At 38.8% G+C, this 18,358-nt stretch overlaps 1 protein-coding gene across 30 annotated transcripts in view; it reads right to left on the minus strand.

Moving 5' to 3' along the window:
* Positions 1 to 18,358, minus strand: part of SNAP91 (synaptosome associated protein 91) — a 146,604-nt gene that overhangs the window by 36,428 nt on the left and 91,818 nt on the right. For 22 of the 30 annotated variants that reach the window (XM_065588117.1, XM_065588143.1, XM_065588113.1 and 19 more), the window contains 2 exons: positions 5,581 to 5,595; positions 5,261 to 5,431 (listed from right to left, as the gene is read on the minus strand). The exons of 2 other annotated variants lie outside the window; for them this stretch is intronic. In XM_065588117.1, coding sequence (XP_065444189.1) covers positions 5,261 to 5,431; positions 5,581 to 5,595 — 186 coding nt within the window. The remainder of the gene's footprint in view (positions 1 to 5,260; positions 5,432 to 5,580; positions 5,596 to 18,358) is intronic. 6 more of the 30 variants (XM_065588140.1, XM_065588136.1, XM_065588130.1 and 3 more) reach the window with 1 other exon arrangement.

The raw sequence follows: 18,358 nt of genomic DNA on the forward strand, positions 1-18,358 counted from the left end.
TCTTAGTTCGAAGTGGGGGGTTAGTGTAGACCAGCCCCTAGTGAGGTAAATAGAAAGGAGCATAAACACTGCCAAATAACGTGTAAAAATGTAATAAGAAAAGCCAAAAAGGAGTTCGAAGAACAGCTAGCCAAAAACTCAAAAAGATAATCAAGTGTTTAGCAGGCTTCCTGCTTCTGATGTACTTGAACAACCAGTGGGGCCCCTGGACGATCAAGATACAAAAGGAGCACTTAAAGACCATAAAGTCATTGCAGAGAAACTAAATGAATTCTTTGCTTCAGTCTTCACAGCTGAGGATGTTCAGGAGATTCCCAAACCTGAGTCGTCCTTTGTAGGTGACAAATCTGAGGAATTGTCACAGATTGAAGTGTCATTAGAGGAGGTTTTGGAATTAATTGATAAACTTAACAGTAACAAGTCACCAGGACTAGATGGCATTCACCCAAGAGTTCTGAAAGAACTCAATGTGAAATTGCGGAACTATTAACTATGGTTTGTAACCTGTCCTTTAAATCAGCTTTTGTACCCAATGACTGGAAGATAGCTAATGTAACGCCAATATTTAAAAAGGGCTCTAGAGGGGATTCCGGCAATTATAGACCGGTATGTCTAACATCAGTACTGGGAAAATTAGTTGAAACAATAGTAAAGAATAAAATTGTCAGACACACAGAACATAAATTGTTGGGCAAAAGTCAACATGGTTTCTGTAAAGGGAAATCATGTCTTACTAATCTATTAGAGTTCTTTGAAGGGGTCAACAAACATGTGGACAAGGGGGATCCAGTGGACATAGTGTACTTAGGTTTCCAGAAAGCCTTTGACAAGGTCCCTCACCAAAGGCTCTTACGTAAATTAAGTTGTCATGGGACGAGGGGGAAGATCCTTTCATGGACTGAGAACTGGTTAAAAGACCGGGAACAAAGGGTAGGAATAAATGGTAAATTTTTAGAATGGAGAGGGGTAACTAGTGGTGTTCCCCAAGGGTCACTCCTAGGACCAATCCTATTCAACTTATTCATAAATGATCTGGAGAAAGGGGTAAACAGTGAGGTGGCAAAGTTTGCAGATGATACTAAACTGCTCAAGATAGTTAAGACCAAAGCAGACTCTGAAAAACTTCCAAAAGATCTCACAAAACGAAGTGATTGGGCAACAAAACGGCAAATGAAATTTAATGTGGATAAATGTAAAGTAATGCACATTGGAAAAAATACATACAATATGATGGGGGCTAATTTAGCTACAACTAATCTGGAAAGAGACCTTGGAGTCATCGTGGATAGTTCTCTGAGACGTACACGCAGTGTGCAATGGCAGTCAAAAAAGCAAGCAGGATGTTAGGAATCATTAAAAAAAGGGATAGAGAATAAGACGTAGAATATCTTATTGCCCTTATATAAATCCATCGTACGCCCACATCTTGAATACTGCGTACAGATGTGGTCTCCTCATCTCAAAAAAAGATATACTGGCATTAGAAAAGGTTCAGACAAGGGCAGCTAAAATGATTAGGGGTTTGGAACAGGTCCCATATGAGGACAAATAAAAGAGGCTAGGACTTTTCAGCTTGGAAAAGAGGAGACTAAGGGGGGATATGATAGAGGTATAATAAAATCATGAGTGGTGTGGAGAAAGTGAATAAGGAAAAGTTATTTACTTTTTCCCATTATATAAGAACTGGGGCCACCAAATGAAATTAATGGGCAGAAGGTTTAAAACAAATAAAAGGAAGTTCTTCACACAGCGCACAGTCAACTTGTCAAACTCCTTGCCTTAGGAAGTTGTGAGGGCTAGGACTATAACAGGGTTTAAGAGAGAACTAGATAAATTCATGGAGGTTAAGTCCATTATTGGCTATTAGCCAGGATGGGTAAGGAATGGTGTCCCTAGCCTCTGTTTGTCAGAGGGTGGAGATGGATGGCAGGAGAGAGATCACTTGATCGTTGCCTGTTAGTTTCACTCCCTCTGGGGTACCTGGCATTGGCCACTGTCAGCAGACAGGATGCTGGGCTGGATGGACCTTTGGTCTGACCCAGTATGGCCATTCTTATGTTCTTATGAGAGAAATGGTTTAAAATTTATGATTTTTTTTCCAGAAAGAAGTGGCAAAAAATATCTTAAACCATTTCTTTCTGAAGAAAAAAATTGCTATTCACGTAGGATCTGAGCAAATTGGTATTTAAAATCATCAATTTTTTCTTCATAATATTCTCTTCAAATGACAAGATCCAGGTAACAGAGGTCTAGAACCTTTACTTGTTCACCCATGGAAAGTAGCTACGGATAGTTACAGATAATCTCAGATATAACCTCTCTCTCAAAATGCTTGAGACCCAAATATCATTGAAGTGATAAAAGAAAGGTTTCTTGACATGCTCTACTATAGAGTTTAGGATGCTAATTATTTTTATAACACCCAAAAGCCTGCTAGACATTTTAACAGACTCCCTGACACAGGTTATAAACATGACCTATGGAGACAAAAAGGTAGTCCCCAGCCATCATCATCTTTTAACTGCCGGGCACAGATGAAGCTGATAAATTGCATTTAGTTGTGGAACTATAAAGAAAGTCACATTTGCAGCTTCCTTGCTGAAGGAATACATTTATTATAAGAAAATATTATAGGTAAAACATTTAACTATTCTTCTGCAGTATATGCAGTTGTACATTTATAATTTTACTATCTTAGAGCTCACATTTCAATTTCTCATTCATATATTTAAAAATATTTAAAGCAATATGTATGTTTACTGTGCTATACATAATTTATACACATTTGTATAAACTGTGTTCAATGAGGAGTAGCCTTCAGACCCCTGGAAATTACAGTGGGACCCCTTGAGTGATAAGGTTGAGGCAAGTAATGTAGTCCTAGATTTCTCTGCCACATATAGTAACCATGAGCACTTCAGAAAGTAACCCATTATAAGAGAAAAAGTACTTCATGAATGTTCATCCTCCCTTAGTATAGAATACTCAGCTTCTTCTCATTAGGGGCTGAGTAGCACTTCAGCAATTCCAGTGAGCCACTGGTGAAGTCTGAAGTATAGAGAAATGACTTGACTGCTTATGGATTGCATATTTTTGTGCAGTTAAAATGGTAGCTGTAGATAACCAAGTCTGTTTATCAGGCAGTCTGATGAAGGCTCATTCCAATTTTACATGTGCTCACCTGAACAAGAATCCCTATTTAATGGGTTGTACAGAAGAGATTTGGGAACTTCCAGGGGTTCTGTGATTTTAAATCATGGGAAAGATGTATTGGGTAAAAAGTCTGTTCAAGAAATGTAATCTTTTTACCTTTGCTGTTCATAAAAGAATAAAATAGTTTCAAGCACATGTGGGGATCTTGCGTAATCTGGAAAATCTGCAGTAAGAAAATCCCCGATCCTTTGAGTTTTACTGGTATAGGAGTCAGAAGAGAAGATACAGCGTCCAGCGTGCAAAATACCATATGGCAAAGTACACAATAATTTTAGCTGGAGTTGGAAGTTTGAAATGAAACATTTTGGTAGCAAATAGAGGATGACTCCAGGACATGTTTGTGTGCTTGAGAATCTGAGGCGGGTGGGAAGCTTGTGATGAGAAGACAAACCAGAAAGAAATAGGAAAAGATCAGATTATGATCAGAACCCTACCTAAGCCCTTACAAAATCACCATCATCATCGCTTACCAAAGGAGACATGACTATTGATAGCTTTAGTCAACCAAGAAAGCTTCAAGGGCACAGAAGACTGACACATTACCAGAAAGTTCTAATGCAAAACCAAACATTCCTGAATAATACAATTCATTTCCTTGGGGCGTGGATTTCATAGAACCTTTCTTTAGAGTTTATAAAGGAAAGGTGATTAGATTCTGTAGAAGGGATATCAAAGAACACAAACCAACAAGCACATAGAGGCGGAAGCCAGAGCTGGGTGAATTTTTGGCAAATAGTTTATTCAATGAAAAAAATGCAGTTTTGGGTTGAGCAAAACTATTTGCCAATTCACATCACATTTGCCAAAAATAGTTTTCCACCAAACCAAAACTGATACATTTTAAACTAACTCAACAAATTGGTTCAATTTCAGCCATTTTGACAAGAGCAAAGACTAGGACGACTAGATTCACAAAATGGGAGGCTGTGGTGGTGCTACTCTTATAGATTTTATCTCACTGGTTACAGCATTTACCTGGGATGTGGGAGATCTGGGTTCAATTCTTCCCTCCACATCAGATGGAGAGAAGGGATTTGGACTGTGGTCTCCTAACTGCAAATTGCAGGGGAATGCCCTAGCCAGTGGCCTGTATATAATATAAATATTCTGAGCTGGGTCTCCTCATCTCTCCTTTTGAGGCTGTTCCACTGTATATAATTGGAGCAGGGACTTGAAATTGGGTCTCCCACAGCCTAAGTGAGTGCACTAGCCATCAGGCTACAGAGATATTCTCACTCTTCCCTTGGCCCAGCAAAAGGCAGAGAAAGGGCCCAGTTTTACCTGAAGGTCTAGCAGTAGATATTTAATTTGCCATTTCAATCTCTTTGGGTGGGATTCCCCTTTTGGCTCAGCTATGCAGCAATTCAAAAATGAGGAAAAAGGCACCAATTATGCCAGTCCGTGACAATTTTGTTTTCAAAACACTTTTTAGGGTTTACTTTCAACAAAAAACTTCAACAAAACCTTCTGAAATACAAGAAAACTTAAGAGGACTAAATTACTAGAATTTAAAGAAAAGGTCAAAGAATAGCACAACGTCGGTCTCTGAGTGTGCCAATTAAGTACAATGACAAACAGCTGTAGAGCACTGGTAATTTTAGGGACATGAGCCTATACATTTCAATGAAAATGTCTTAGGTTCACTCACAGTATAAGAATGAAGATCTGCGGCTGAGCGTTTTTTAAAGAAATCCTTCCAATATTTAATTTTTAACGTTAATTGTTAGTTCTATAGTTGGCTACTTAAGAGTTAAGTTTAGAACCCAGCGTTTAGCCAGTTGAAAATGTATCCAGTTTTATGTTCCCCCTCCACAGGGGATATGCGAAAGGGAAACCCTGCACACATTTCAGAATGTACAATGACAAAAAACCAACCCAGGAAACTTTAGTTAATCTGTAAATTCCATTCAAATATATCTAATTACTTGAATAATTTGGGCTTCCAGACACCACAAGATCAAGTTTTTAGTTAGACTATGAAAATTGATGATTTCAAGATGGCTTATTCTTCCTGTATAAATTGCAGCATTACAGTAACAAAACTAACCTCCAAAGAGATCCACTTCAGCAGTGACAGCAGTAATGGTTGTTGTAGTTGTAGCAGACGCTGAAGCAGTTGCAATTTCAGTAGTTGCAGCAGTAGTTGGGCTAGGCTCTGGAGCAAATGGATCTGAAATCTGTGGCTCAGAAGTAACACTGGAAAGCGCTGCCAGATTGTCTATATGCAACCATATACGAAGACCAAATGGAAATAGTAAGCAGAAGAGAGGGGGGGAAAACCACTAGACTCCAAGAAGCAAAGACAGCTGTTAAAATTATATTAACAATTCTCTATTAAAAGAAGCTTAGAAAATAAGTGTTACTCACCCTCTCCCAAGAGGTCTGTAACATTGTCCATTACATGATAGCAATATAAAGAAATCGGAGAATTAACAAAACTGCCAGAGTGAACATGTACATTAGCCACACAGGTGATAAACAATTTCTGAACAATTCAATCACTAGTATGCCAGTCTACCCAGACATGCCACAGATAACTTGAATTGAGCTTATATAGGACAGTCTAGTTTTAGGAACTTTGAAAGGTCAAAGTAGAGACTTAAGTGAATAGCCTGACATGAAACTGAATCAATTTCTTTAATAGCTTTATTCAATTATTTACCCATTGATGCACGGAATTTTGATTCACTTGTCAAATTCATTCATTACATAGTTTCTACTAAATACACTTCCAACAGTGAGTCCGAATGGACTGCTGATTAATAGTTTTTTGTTTTAGCTAACTGAAATGTTTTCTTTCTATGTAAGAAAAGTACTTCGAGTCACATCAGTTAGTAAAAATCTGGGACTATACTGGCATTGAAAGAGCTGAACAAGAAAACACTTTCATAAGTATTTTGTTGCCACAGATTATACCAGTCTCCCTATTTCCCATATTGCTGTCCTTGATCTCAAGACTACTGTATTTAAGAAATTTTTGCAATGGACACGCCAAAGTGCCTGCCTTTAACCCGTACATTTACAGCTAAATATGTTAATGGAATTATCCAGGATAATGGGCCACACTAAGGTTTGTCAGTGATACCTTACCTATGAATAACTATTCTCCCCATGCTTAGATTTGCATAACAACTACTGATAGCCTACTAAAATGAAACCTCAATTTAAGAGTTAAGGACTATTTGACTAATATAGTTCTAAACACTGGCGCACAAAAAACACTCAATTATAATCTGCCCCTTTCCTCAAAGCCTGCTATGACATATGATCTATGAGACTGATTCAAATTGGTCCCCCATTCAGAAATATAATGTACATCCACACACAAAAAAGACATTGGATTGGCTGGTTAACAATGTCTGGATTCAAGACGAGAGTTCATGTTAAAGGAAGTTAGTCATCCGAAATGAGTCATTTAAAAAAACTCCACACTGCAAGACAGAAAATGATGGAGCAAACTATCAGACAATTGGAGTCTTTAAATATAACTTTTTATTTTGTCATTTCAACTTGTCAGTTTTGGCTGGAAATTGAACTTCTCTGTGGAAATCTAACTGAATATCAAATGGTCTTTTCCTCCCAGAATTAAATGATTATGCTCAAATTCTAAATTTTACATCAGAGTAAACATTGTAGCAATATAACAATGTACAAAATGCAGAAGCAAATTAAGAAGTATTTTTATATCCATGCTTCATCCCAAATTTATACAAAAAGGCACGTTCAGAGGTGCTAGAACAATTTGTATAGTGGGGATGCTGAGAGTCATTGAACCAAACTGTAAATCCTATGTATGATGGAAACCACTTCAAGTCAGGGGGTGCGGAAGCGCCTCAAGCACCCCTACTTCCAGCACCTATTCACAAACTAGAGCAGAATTACAGTGACAAAATTAGATAATTCAAAAACATTCTATATCAATTGCTTCAGGATACCACTCATGCATCCTATATGATTTTTGTAGTCTTACACCTTCCATAAAAAAGTTCACAATTGTGATTAATACACAGTACAAGTGGTTTGGCGTTCACTGTATCGTATTTGAAGAGTTTTGCATTAGAAAAAAATCCAGCTGCATTAGAAAGGAAGCAAAGTCTCCCAGAGGCGTAAGTACTTTGGCAAAGTATGTCCTGTTAAGATGTATAACCAGATAAGCCTCAAAACCAGACATGATTTTTAGGCTACTATTAACCAGTGACCTGATCTTGGAGGGTCTCTGGTTTTGGGTAAAATAAAATAAGTTATTGAAGCTGTAACAGCAAGTAGAACCACCGAAATATATGTAACTAAAGTAGGTTTGGCTATAGGTCCTAAACATTAAAGGCTTAGAGTGTGGCCTAAAAGTTAATATGTATCTTGTGATAGTTTAACAATGCATCTTATAATGAATAGGTAAACTGCAAATGGACAGTAGCATCTAGGCGCTTTTTGCAATAACAGATGAAATGATTGTGTTAATACATCAATGAGGTTAACCATTGGAAATGTAATTATGGGGAACCGGAATACCACATATGGACTACCAGAACCCTGAAATCGATTGCCTGGTATAAGCAGAATAAGTGGGCTCGGATGTTATCAGATATGGTCCTGGATGCATGTGGATGGAATAGAAAAAGGCATATAAAAGATTGTCAAATCCATCCCTAATTGGGACACAAGAGAAGACCGAATAGTGGAAGCCTGAATATGAACAAGCCCTCCTGTGGTGATCTCCACCCACATTTTTTGTCCATCTTTGCTGTCACCAGACTCCATAAGGTTGTAAATATGTCAATGTGGGGCGGGGGGGTTAATCTTGTACCAGCCTAAGACTACGTATGTACGATCCAGGGGACGTTTTGTTATATGTATGTGTTCTTGTATAATTATTCTTATACTTGGATTTATTTGCATTTTAAGTAAAGTCTTCACATTTCTACGTGTGTACTCTACTAAGGTCAACCCAACAAAATTTCTTGCATAGCTTCCTGAGTAAAGAACCTGTTATTAGTGATTTGTGCAATTTGCACCCTAAACTTAATGGAGGCTACATAAGCAATTTTCTGTAGTGACCCAAGAGTTAGAAGCAAAAAGGCTATAGTATTACAGGGGAAAAGAAAAAAAAATAAATAAAAAGAGGAGTCCTGTATTTCTATTCAGAAGGTATGTTGCGATTTCCCAACATAGATGGGGGAAAGTGTTGGTTAGAAAGCACAACATGCAAGAGGGGGCAAAACAAGTTGTTACCAAGTGTTCAGAAAAAATACTACATGTGATAACTGATAGCTGGAGTGAATAGCTCAGGGATGCAATAATGGGATGTAGAGACTTTCACCTTCAGATTAGTCAGCAAGTGCTTGATAAATTTAAGAATGGGATCATACAACATGGTTGTCTGCAATAGCAGGCAACTGAACGCAATGACCCGTGAAGTCCTTTTTAGTTTTTATGTCTCCAACTGCCAGATTTTCAAAAGGCAAGAGAGGTATTTGTTTTAGAAAAGCCTACTATTGAGTTAATATGAAGACTGCCATCCTCTTCTAGAGTGGTCAGACTTGGAGCACACTGAAAGAGAGTCAGATTAAAGTTTTTCATGGTTCCTGCCACAACTGTGCTTGCTGTCTGATTTAGAAGATTCAATTAAGATGAACTATCATGAAAAGGAGACTAAGAGCCTTTATCGATATAAGCCTTCTAATAGGAAGCAAACGTCACTCCTTGTAGCATCTCAACAAATCTGTTAAAAACAGCGGTGGCTATTGTTAGGATATAGATATTCAGGCCTGTCTGCAAAGGCCTATACTTTAAGAATTTAGGTGTATTCTTATCACTTAGCTAATTATAGAGGTATAAAACAAGAATCAAAATCACAGTCTGCCTGTTTATAGGCCTTATCTCACTGTTATAGTCTAAGGCCTTGTTCTTCGGCTAAGGCCTTTGACTAAACAGTAGGGGCAGCCATAAACTGGGAAGAGAATGGTCACAACCTCACCAGTCACACTGAAATAAGGCAGTATTGGGCTGTTAAAAAGGTGATCCGATGTATCACCTCCAGATAAAGGGAAGAGCCTAGAAGATGTAAAAGGAAATTTAGTTTGATAGTTTTCTGTTTGGTAAGAACTCACTTATGAATAGACACAGCTGGGAAACCCTTATATCTTTATAGATGTAGTTGTGAAATCCTCACCTTCTGCAGGGCCGCCCAGAGGATTCAGGGAGCCTGGGGCAAAGCAATTTTGGGGGCCCCTTCCATAAAAAAAAGTTGCAATACTATCGAATACTATGTTCCTGTGGGGGCCCCTGTGGGGCCTGGGGCAAATTGCTCCACTTGCCCCCCCCCTCCCCCGGGTGGCCTTGCACTTCTGTATTGTTTTGTCATTATAGTTTCCACTTGGCTATTGTTTATTTGCATGGTCTCTGTCTGGTTCTGTGATTGTTTCTGTTGGGTGTAATTTTGTTGGGTGTAAACCAATTAAGGTGGTGGGATAGAATTGGTTAGATAAGCATGTAACAATATGTTAGGATTGGTTAGTTAAATTTCAGTAAAATGATTGGTTAAGGCAGGGGTAGGCAACCTATGGCACACGTGCCAAAGGCGGCATGCGAGCTGATTTTCAGTGGCACTCACACGCCCGGGTCCTGGCTCTGCATTTTAATTTAATTTTAAATGAACCTTCTTAAACATTTTAAAAACCTTACTTACTTTACATACAATAGTTTAGTTATATATTATTGACTTATAGAAAGACCTTCTAAAAAAGTCAGAATGTATTACTGGCACACAAAAGCTTAAATTAGTGTGAATAAATGAAGACTTGGCACACCACTTCTGAAAGGTTGCTGACCCCTGGGTTAAGGTATAGCTAAGTAGAACTCAAGTTTTACTATATAGTCTGCAGTCAATCAGGAAGCGGGATGGGAAATTGGAATAATGTTTTGCTAAAGGGGGGAATGGCAACAGGGAATGGGAACAGGGACGCAGGCAAAGCTCTGTGGCATCAGAGCTGGGAAGGGGGACACTGAGGAAGGAAACTGGAATCATGCTTGCTGGAAGTTCACCCCAACAAACATCGAATTGTTTGCACTTTCGGAATTCAGGTATTGTTGCTCTCTGTTCATGCGAGAAGGACCAGGGAAGTGAGAAGGTGAAGGAATAAGCCCCCTAACAGCTATGTGATTCAGTGATCTCCATCAAAAAAATTGGCATTTTAACAGCTACAGACTGTGCAATTAAAGTACCAAAGCTTCTGTTTCACTCAAGACAGAAACTAAGTGTAGTATCTGTGGAAAACTTTCACTCTAAAATTGAGACCATTGTAGCTTCTAACATAGCAAAAATGTGCGTCCACAGCTACAGCCACACCTTTTAGTATATGTATCTCTCCCCCCACCCCCGAGCCCTTAATGAGCATGCCTCCTTTGTCATTTCATAAAGTAACATTTGTGATTTACTAACAAAATATTTCATAGATATTGAAACAAACACTAAAAGTTGCAAGAAGTTTTGGCTGGCTCTGAACTTCTTGCAGTCTTAACAGACCCTCCTCATTTGGCCCTACCAAATTCATGATCCATTTTGGTGAACTTCTGGGTCATAGAATTTTAAAAATAATAAATTTCATGATTTCAGCTATTTAAATCTGAAATTTCAGTGTTGTAATTGTAGGGATCCTGAACAAAAAAAGGAGGTGTGGGTCCGCAAGATTATCGTAAACAGGGGGGTGGGGTGGGGAGAGAAGGGAGGGTTGCGGTAATACTACCCTTACACCTCTGTGCTGCTGCTGGCGGTGGTGCTGCCATCAGAGCCAGGCAGCTGGAGAATGGAGGCTGCTGGCCCAGAGCCGAGCTCTGAAGGCACAGCCACTGCCAGCAGCAGAAGCAGACATAAGGATCGCACAGTATGGTATTGCCACCCTTACTTCTGCACTGCTGCTAGCACGGTGGACGCTGCCTTCTGAGCTGGGTGCCCAACCAACAGCCACCACTCTCTGGCCACCCAGCTCTGAAGGCTGTGCAGAAGTAAGGGTGGCCATACTGCGACCCCCCTAAAATAACCTTGCGACCCCGCTGCAACTCACTTTTGAGTCAAGAATCCCAAATTGACAAACACTGGTCTCCCCTGTGAAATCTGTATACTATAGGGTAAAAGCACACACCACCAGATTTCATGGTTTGTGACGCATTTTTCATGGCTGTGAATTTGGTAGGGCCCTACTCATTGCTGCTGTCTTCTTCTTCACTGAAGTCAAGGGTTAAAATAATGGGGGAGGAGGGGGGGAAGGCGGCCACAGCTCCTTCAGATTTAAAAAAAAAAAAAAAAAAAAAGCCTCCATGTCTTCTTCCTAACTTGGGTGAGCAGACTCTCCCACACCTCCTCCTCCTCTTGCTGGTGCAGGAAGCACTCCCCCTCCTGTTTCGATTTAGTTTAAAATATAACTGACTAATGTAACTGGTATTTGCCAGTGACTTTTGGATTATTTAGGGTGACCAGATGTCCTGATATTATAGGGACAGTCCCGATATTTGGGGCTGTGTCTTATATAGGTGCCAACTGCCCCCCACCCCCATCCTGATTTTTCACCCTTGCTATCTGGTCACCCTAGGATTATTACACATCAAGGCAGCTCTACTGTATCACAATACCACTGGGTACTTATAGTTCTCAATTGACTACCAAAGTGTAAAACTGCAAAATAAAAGATTTCACAGCTTCACAAAAACAGTAGCTCTTATAACCTTTCACTTCAAGATGACAGAAATGAGTGACTGTAGTTCCAACTCATCTTTACAATGATGCAAAATCCACTGGCTGTGACACTATTGGTTTGGATTTCTTGTTTTAAATCAACTCTCTTTACTAGTCTGCCCACAGCTTTAGTCTGAAGCATACGGAGCACAAGCTAATGGCACACACATGTACAGTCATTAAAAATTCTTCCCTGAAGAAAAGTTACAGAGTAGAGGAACACTATAAATACATGTAGCATGACCCAAACAAAGTTACCGTCCCTTTGTATTATATAACCAATCTTTACATCAGTCATTGTTGTAAAAAGAAAGTGCATACTCTGTAGAAATAAAGTATTTACTGCAGAATTCCTATTACAAAGACCAGAGGAATATTCACAGAATTAGATGCGTTGGTAAGAAAAAATCCAAACATTTTGAAGGTGTTTTTTTTTTTTAAACTGAGATAGTCAAGATGCATACTTCCTTCCATAAAGGATTTTACAAGACTAGCAAGAGGTATATTAAAAAACAGATCACTGCATACCTAGCGGAGCTTTGAAAGCTTGACTTGAGATACTGCTGTTGAAACACTTACACCTTGCATTTGTCTATACTAACACAACCAATTTGTTACCTCACTAATTTATAGATTATATTGTACTGAAGCCTCCTAATTTTCTAGCATGGTAGCCTACTAAAACGTAAAAAAAAAAAAAGTTTCAATTATTGTTTTATAAAGCAATTAAAGAGAAAACACTGCAACTATTTAAGAATGCAAGATTTAAAAATAATGTTTTACTGCTTTTTATACTTACTGCCGTTACAGATATTTTTGTGGAACAGAGGAATGAAGCTGTGAAATTATCAAAAGGTGAGTATTAGGTTACAGTTTAAAATTAATCTACTTTAACATTTCATGATATTCTGATGTTGTAGGGACCAAAATTTTTCCTTGCAAATAGTTTTACAACAACATGTCCAAGGAAAATATGATATCAAGAAACACAACTGAACAGTTAACATTTGGGACACTTCCTAGAGGACTGAAGCATACCCACATAATATATATTGTTTCAGTAGACATAGTTCGCAGCACTGCTTCACTTCTTTTAATCAATCATTCCCTTTGCAAGTCCAACAATCATAGACAATGCAGAAATTAAAGGGTTGGACTTCCAAAAGCACCTGAGGGTATGTCTACACTGCAATTAGCTACCCGCAGCTAGCCCATGCCAACTGACTCTGGCTTACAGGTCTCAGGCTTGGGTTGCAGCCCAAGCTCTGGGATTCTGAAGTAGGAAGGCCCAGAGCCTGCGCTGCAGCCTGAGTTCAAATGTCTATACTACAATTCAACAGTCCCTTAGCCCAAACCCAAGTCAGCTGGCATGGGCCAGTCATGGGTGTCGAATTGCAGTGTAGACACACCCTGGATGGCTAATTTGGGATCACAAGTCATTTAGGGTGGGATTTTCCAAAGTGCCTAAGATTTCAGTAACGAATAGGGAAAGGCTCAAAAGAGTGGTCTGTTCTCAAGTTTGTGTTAATTGGAAATGGAGAAGAATGTAAGTAAACTCTCATCATAGAGGTCCAAGAAACTGCAAAATTTAATCTACTGAATCCTTAGTAAAGGGGTCTGTAACCTTTGGCATACGGCCCATCAGGGTAATCTGCTGGCGGGTTGCGAGACATTTTGTTTACGTTGACCATCTGCAGGAACTGCACCCTGCAGCTTCCAGTGGCCGCAGTTTGCCATTCCCGGCCAATGGCAGCTGCAAAAAGCGGTGGCCAGCATATCTCTGCGGCCTGCGCCACTTCCCACAGCTCCCATTGGCCAGGAACGGCGAACCATGGCCACTGAGAGCTGCGGGGGAGCCATTCCCGCAGATGATCAATGTAAACAAAATGTCTCGCAGCCCACCAGCAGATTACCCTGATGGGCCCCGTGCTGAAGGTTGCCGACCCCTGCCTTAGTAATACACTGCATTCCTTCAGTGCGCTTCTTCTTTGCTTGCTCACCCTTCCCTACATTCCATTTGGTACATTATGTTCCATTAATTCTGCAATTTTTATTTCCCAAACCTTGCCCTATTAAAACCTACTGCCACAGAAAGAAATGAAAGCAGGTTATTGCACCTGCAGCTATGGAAAAGTTTGCATAATAAAAGCATGGCAGCTACACTGAAGCTAAACAAAAGAGGGAGAAATTTTCAGAAAGCAATATTACTTTATTGTTAAAGTGCAGATACATTTTAAAATCCAAATCACTGTTAAAACAGTCTGTGTGACCATGTATGATATAGATTATGTCACTGTACTTAAAACAAAGTTTCTGATGTGCCTTAAACTGTGAAAATAAAAACGGGCTCTTAGCCATGACAGCTATTCTCTTCCTTAGTTTCATGGTTTCTTTTCCCTATTTCTAGATCCGTTTTTCTAAACTTCTTTCAGCATATAAAAAGTAGTCTCGGTTTGAAGTCTAGAGACTCAAGTTTCCGGAATCCTACAAGAGGATGTTACAAGCTACAAGAGAATGTTAAAACTTTTGGTTCACAGATTACAACTGCTTGACATTGCTGAAAGAAAGGAATATGTTAGCATATGAAGACATAAGTAGATTGTCAACTTCTCAATAACTTGAAAGAGACTGATGCAAAGGAGGAGGTCTGAAGAACAAAGAGCCTTGACCAGTTCTAAATTTAATTTGTCCAATTTTTTCTGCTCTGTTCATGTCTTCGTTCTAGAAGAACTTGCTTCAATTGTAGCACAGGGTTGATGTGAATGGTGAAATACTCCATACTTATGCATCCCATCTCATACGCTCTTTAGTTTATTATTGTTATTTTACATTGTAAAGATATGAAGTTGACAAGGGCATACTATGATAAACAATACTCTTAGGCAGTCCCTATTCTTACAGATTTCTGTGGTGGTTGTGATATGTAGTATGAGATATGTTGGAACACCAGTGAAAAAAGGAGACAGCTAGAAGCAGTGGGGGATGAACATTTGAAACCTAAAGCAAATCACCATATACCTTGCTGAACTATCCTCCCCTGTCTTAAAACAAGGCAGCTCTCATATCCAGTTGAAGTGAAATAGGCTTTTGTTTACAGTTAACGTTTAAGACCTAAGGACAGTATAAGTTTCTTTTTAATTATTTTACATAGTGACCATTTAAAATTTGACTCTGATCAGGAGAAACCTAATTTTTACTTCTCCTCACCAAACTGTGTCTGAATCACTCCTAGACCATTTAATGAGTTGATCTGGCTTTGAGTATCAAGCTCTTTTGGCCTTGCGTGCGGGAGGCACATAACCCAGAGAGGGATAGGGAGTAGATGCATGAACATCTATTGTTGCTTTTCAACAATTTCCTTATACCTGACAAGTGGAGCTGTACAAATACTGGAAAAGAATAGCATTCTGATTTCCTCTGCTGAATTGTGATAACTGATGCAAGATCATTGAGAAGGAAGTAGGTGGGAAGCCTAGAGTACCCTATGAGAAAGGAAGCCTAGCTTTTCTGAAAGTGTATTCCACAGCGTAAAAGTTTCAGTATAGCAACAGGAAGAGACTCTAAAATACATTTACTGGCAGCTTGCATTCTCTTACGGAGTCCTGGATATTTAGTTATAATTTTTAGAGCTCATTCTAAATCAAGTCAAATTTACCTATCATACCCCCAACCCCACCCCACCCCCAAGAGTGAAAAAATAAATCCCAGTTTCAAAATAAAGAAACCTCACAAAATATATAAAAAGCAACCTATTCCAGTACATAATACTTTAATGGATTTGCCAATTGCTTGAAGGATGTGTCAAAATAAGGCACAGAGTTATTCCTTGCAATTAGCATATTATCTCACACAGAATTACTACATATTTAACAGGACACCATATTTGTATTACTGCCAATGGTAAAGTAGACTTATTAGAATAAAAAATAATTTGAGTTGTTGAAACAAGTGCTTTCCTAATAAAATGGTTAAAAGGGTATCAAAAATTACATTCTGTAGGTTAGAAGAAAATAAGAAGGAACTTATTACATCAGGAACAAAACAAATCCTAGTGGTGTTATAGGTACATTACTAGACAAGGATGCTAAAATTGTCAGTGACAGATACGGCAGAAGGATTCAAAAATGTTTTGTTCTGTATGCAGAATCAAGTGGAGGACGTTCACATGATAATGAAATACTTTCTATTTCAACTATAATTAGGATGTTTAAATTCACAATTGCTCTTCAGCATTTTTAAGTCTGCAGATAATTGGCACCTCAGGATTTTTAGAAGAATTGGCTGAGAGGTTTGCGATGTTGATATTTAACAAAATCCAGTGGCCTGAATAAAAAGCTAATATGCTAGTATTTATAAAAAGGTAAATAAGATGACCTGGGTAAATCTAGGGCGCTTAGCTTGACCATGATCCAAGACAAAATCATAGAAAGGCCAATACAGGATGCCATCAGTGCAGAATTAAAGCATGGCTGCATAATTTTTTTCCAGACAATATATTTTTATGAAAAAGATAAAAATAAATAAATCAAGTTTGGCCTAAGAGGAGATTAAAGTTTGGTTGATAAAGACATAGAAATCTATATATCGTCAACCTAACAGGTATTTTACTTGATACCACATGGCACTAATTAAAAATTAATACTATACAAAAACCAATGTAGCTCATATTTAATCTGTTACTAGGATGGCTAGATAAAGAAATAACTGTAAATGAGTAAACTTCATTCATTGAGGGCATTTTTAATGGGGACCTACTGCCATCTGTTTTAGACTCAGTGCTATTCCACACCTAGATCTGGTTTTCTTCCAGATCATTGATAATTGCCAATAAAATCCACAGATGATAAAAACTGTGGAACAGACAACCTGGACAACTCAGTTCTATACACTGAATTCAAATGCATGGTAAGCTGGACTCACTTGAACATACATTTTAACATAGTTAATGCAAGGTCATACTTCTAGGAACCAAGAATGTAGGTCACACTTATAGGGCTTGGAGAATGGACAAATATATTCAGAATATAGAAAAGGACTTATGGTCATAGTGGATAGCCAACTAAGCATGAGCTCCAGTGCAATGCAATGGCTAAGAGGAAACGCATCCCTTGGATGTACAAGAGGGAATATTGAGAAGTAAGGAGGTATTATTACCCCCTATAGATGGTATTAAGATCATTACTGGAATACTGTGTGCAGTTCTGTTATCCATGCTTTAAAAAGAAAGTGGATATATTGGAAAAAAGTTCAGAAAATTATTACAAAAATGACTTTATTTTTAGAAAACCAGCTTTACCAAAGAAGATGAAAAAAAAGCTTCATCTATGTAGGTTAACCAAGAGAAGATTAAGAGGTAACTTGATCATGGTCTGTAAGTATCTACATAGAAGGGACAATCGTGAATTTGTCTAACTCTGGCTCCCAACCACTGTATCTTGTTATATCTTTAACACAGAGGGGAATTAACCACTGGGACAATTTATGTAGTGATGTGGCAGATTCTCCATCACTCAAAGTCTTTGGATCAGGATTTGATGTCTTTAAAAAGGATATGCTCTAATTTAACCAGAAGTTATAGGCTTCATGCAGGAATAACTAGGTGACATTCTACAGCATGTATTATGTAGAAAAAAGGTTAGGCAAATTGATCATAGTTTTCTTTTCTCGCCTTAAGATCTTTGAAAATAGTAGTTAATATGGAAAATTTTAGAGCTAGAAGATCCACAAGAGTTGCTGCTCTAAGAGTTAAAAAATCAGAGCAAATACAGACCAGATATATAAATACATTGCCCAAGACGCCTTTTCTTCCTTAGAAGTTTCAGAGAGAATTTGAGTCCATGAAGTGTTTCGGATATAGAGTAGCATTAGCCCAAACTGAAATTTTTTAAGATTTTGCATACCATGGCTATGCTGATATGGCTGTTACCATCAGCAGTTTTGTTCACCTGGAAGTATTTCAGGAAATAGTGTTTTCAAAATTTAGGACTCCTAGGATTGTTAATACACTTACAGGCCAACTAAAAATATCACCACTCACTGAGCAAGGGCAGATTAAGAAATCCAAGAAGTAATAGTGCCAATATTTTAGAATTTTCATGGTGCCTTTCTTCTACAGATCTCACTTGTCTGCAGAGAAAACTGTTATGTGACTGGGGGTAAGTCACTTATCAAGTCACGGGCAGAGCTACTGGTATAGATTAGAACACTGGTCTTTTGACCCCATCCCTATGCCCCATCCCTATCAGTACACCACCAGGCTGTTCGAGGCTCCCCCACCCCACCATCTCCTTCCCAGCTGTTCCCTCCCACTCTCTGGGCTACACACTCTGGCTCCCCTATAGGATGTGCACATCCACTCCTAGAAGATTCTTCACTGCAAAGAACCTACAACCCAGGGGGAGGGATAGCTCAGTGGTT

The sequence above is a fragment of the Chrysemys picta genome, chromosome 3 (genome assembly GCF_011386835.1).
Source record: "Chrysemys picta bellii isolate R12L10 chromosome 3, ASM1138683v2, whole genome shotgun sequence".
Taxonomy (NCBI): Eukaryota; Metazoa; Chordata; order Testudines; family Emydidae; genus Chrysemys; species Chrysemys picta.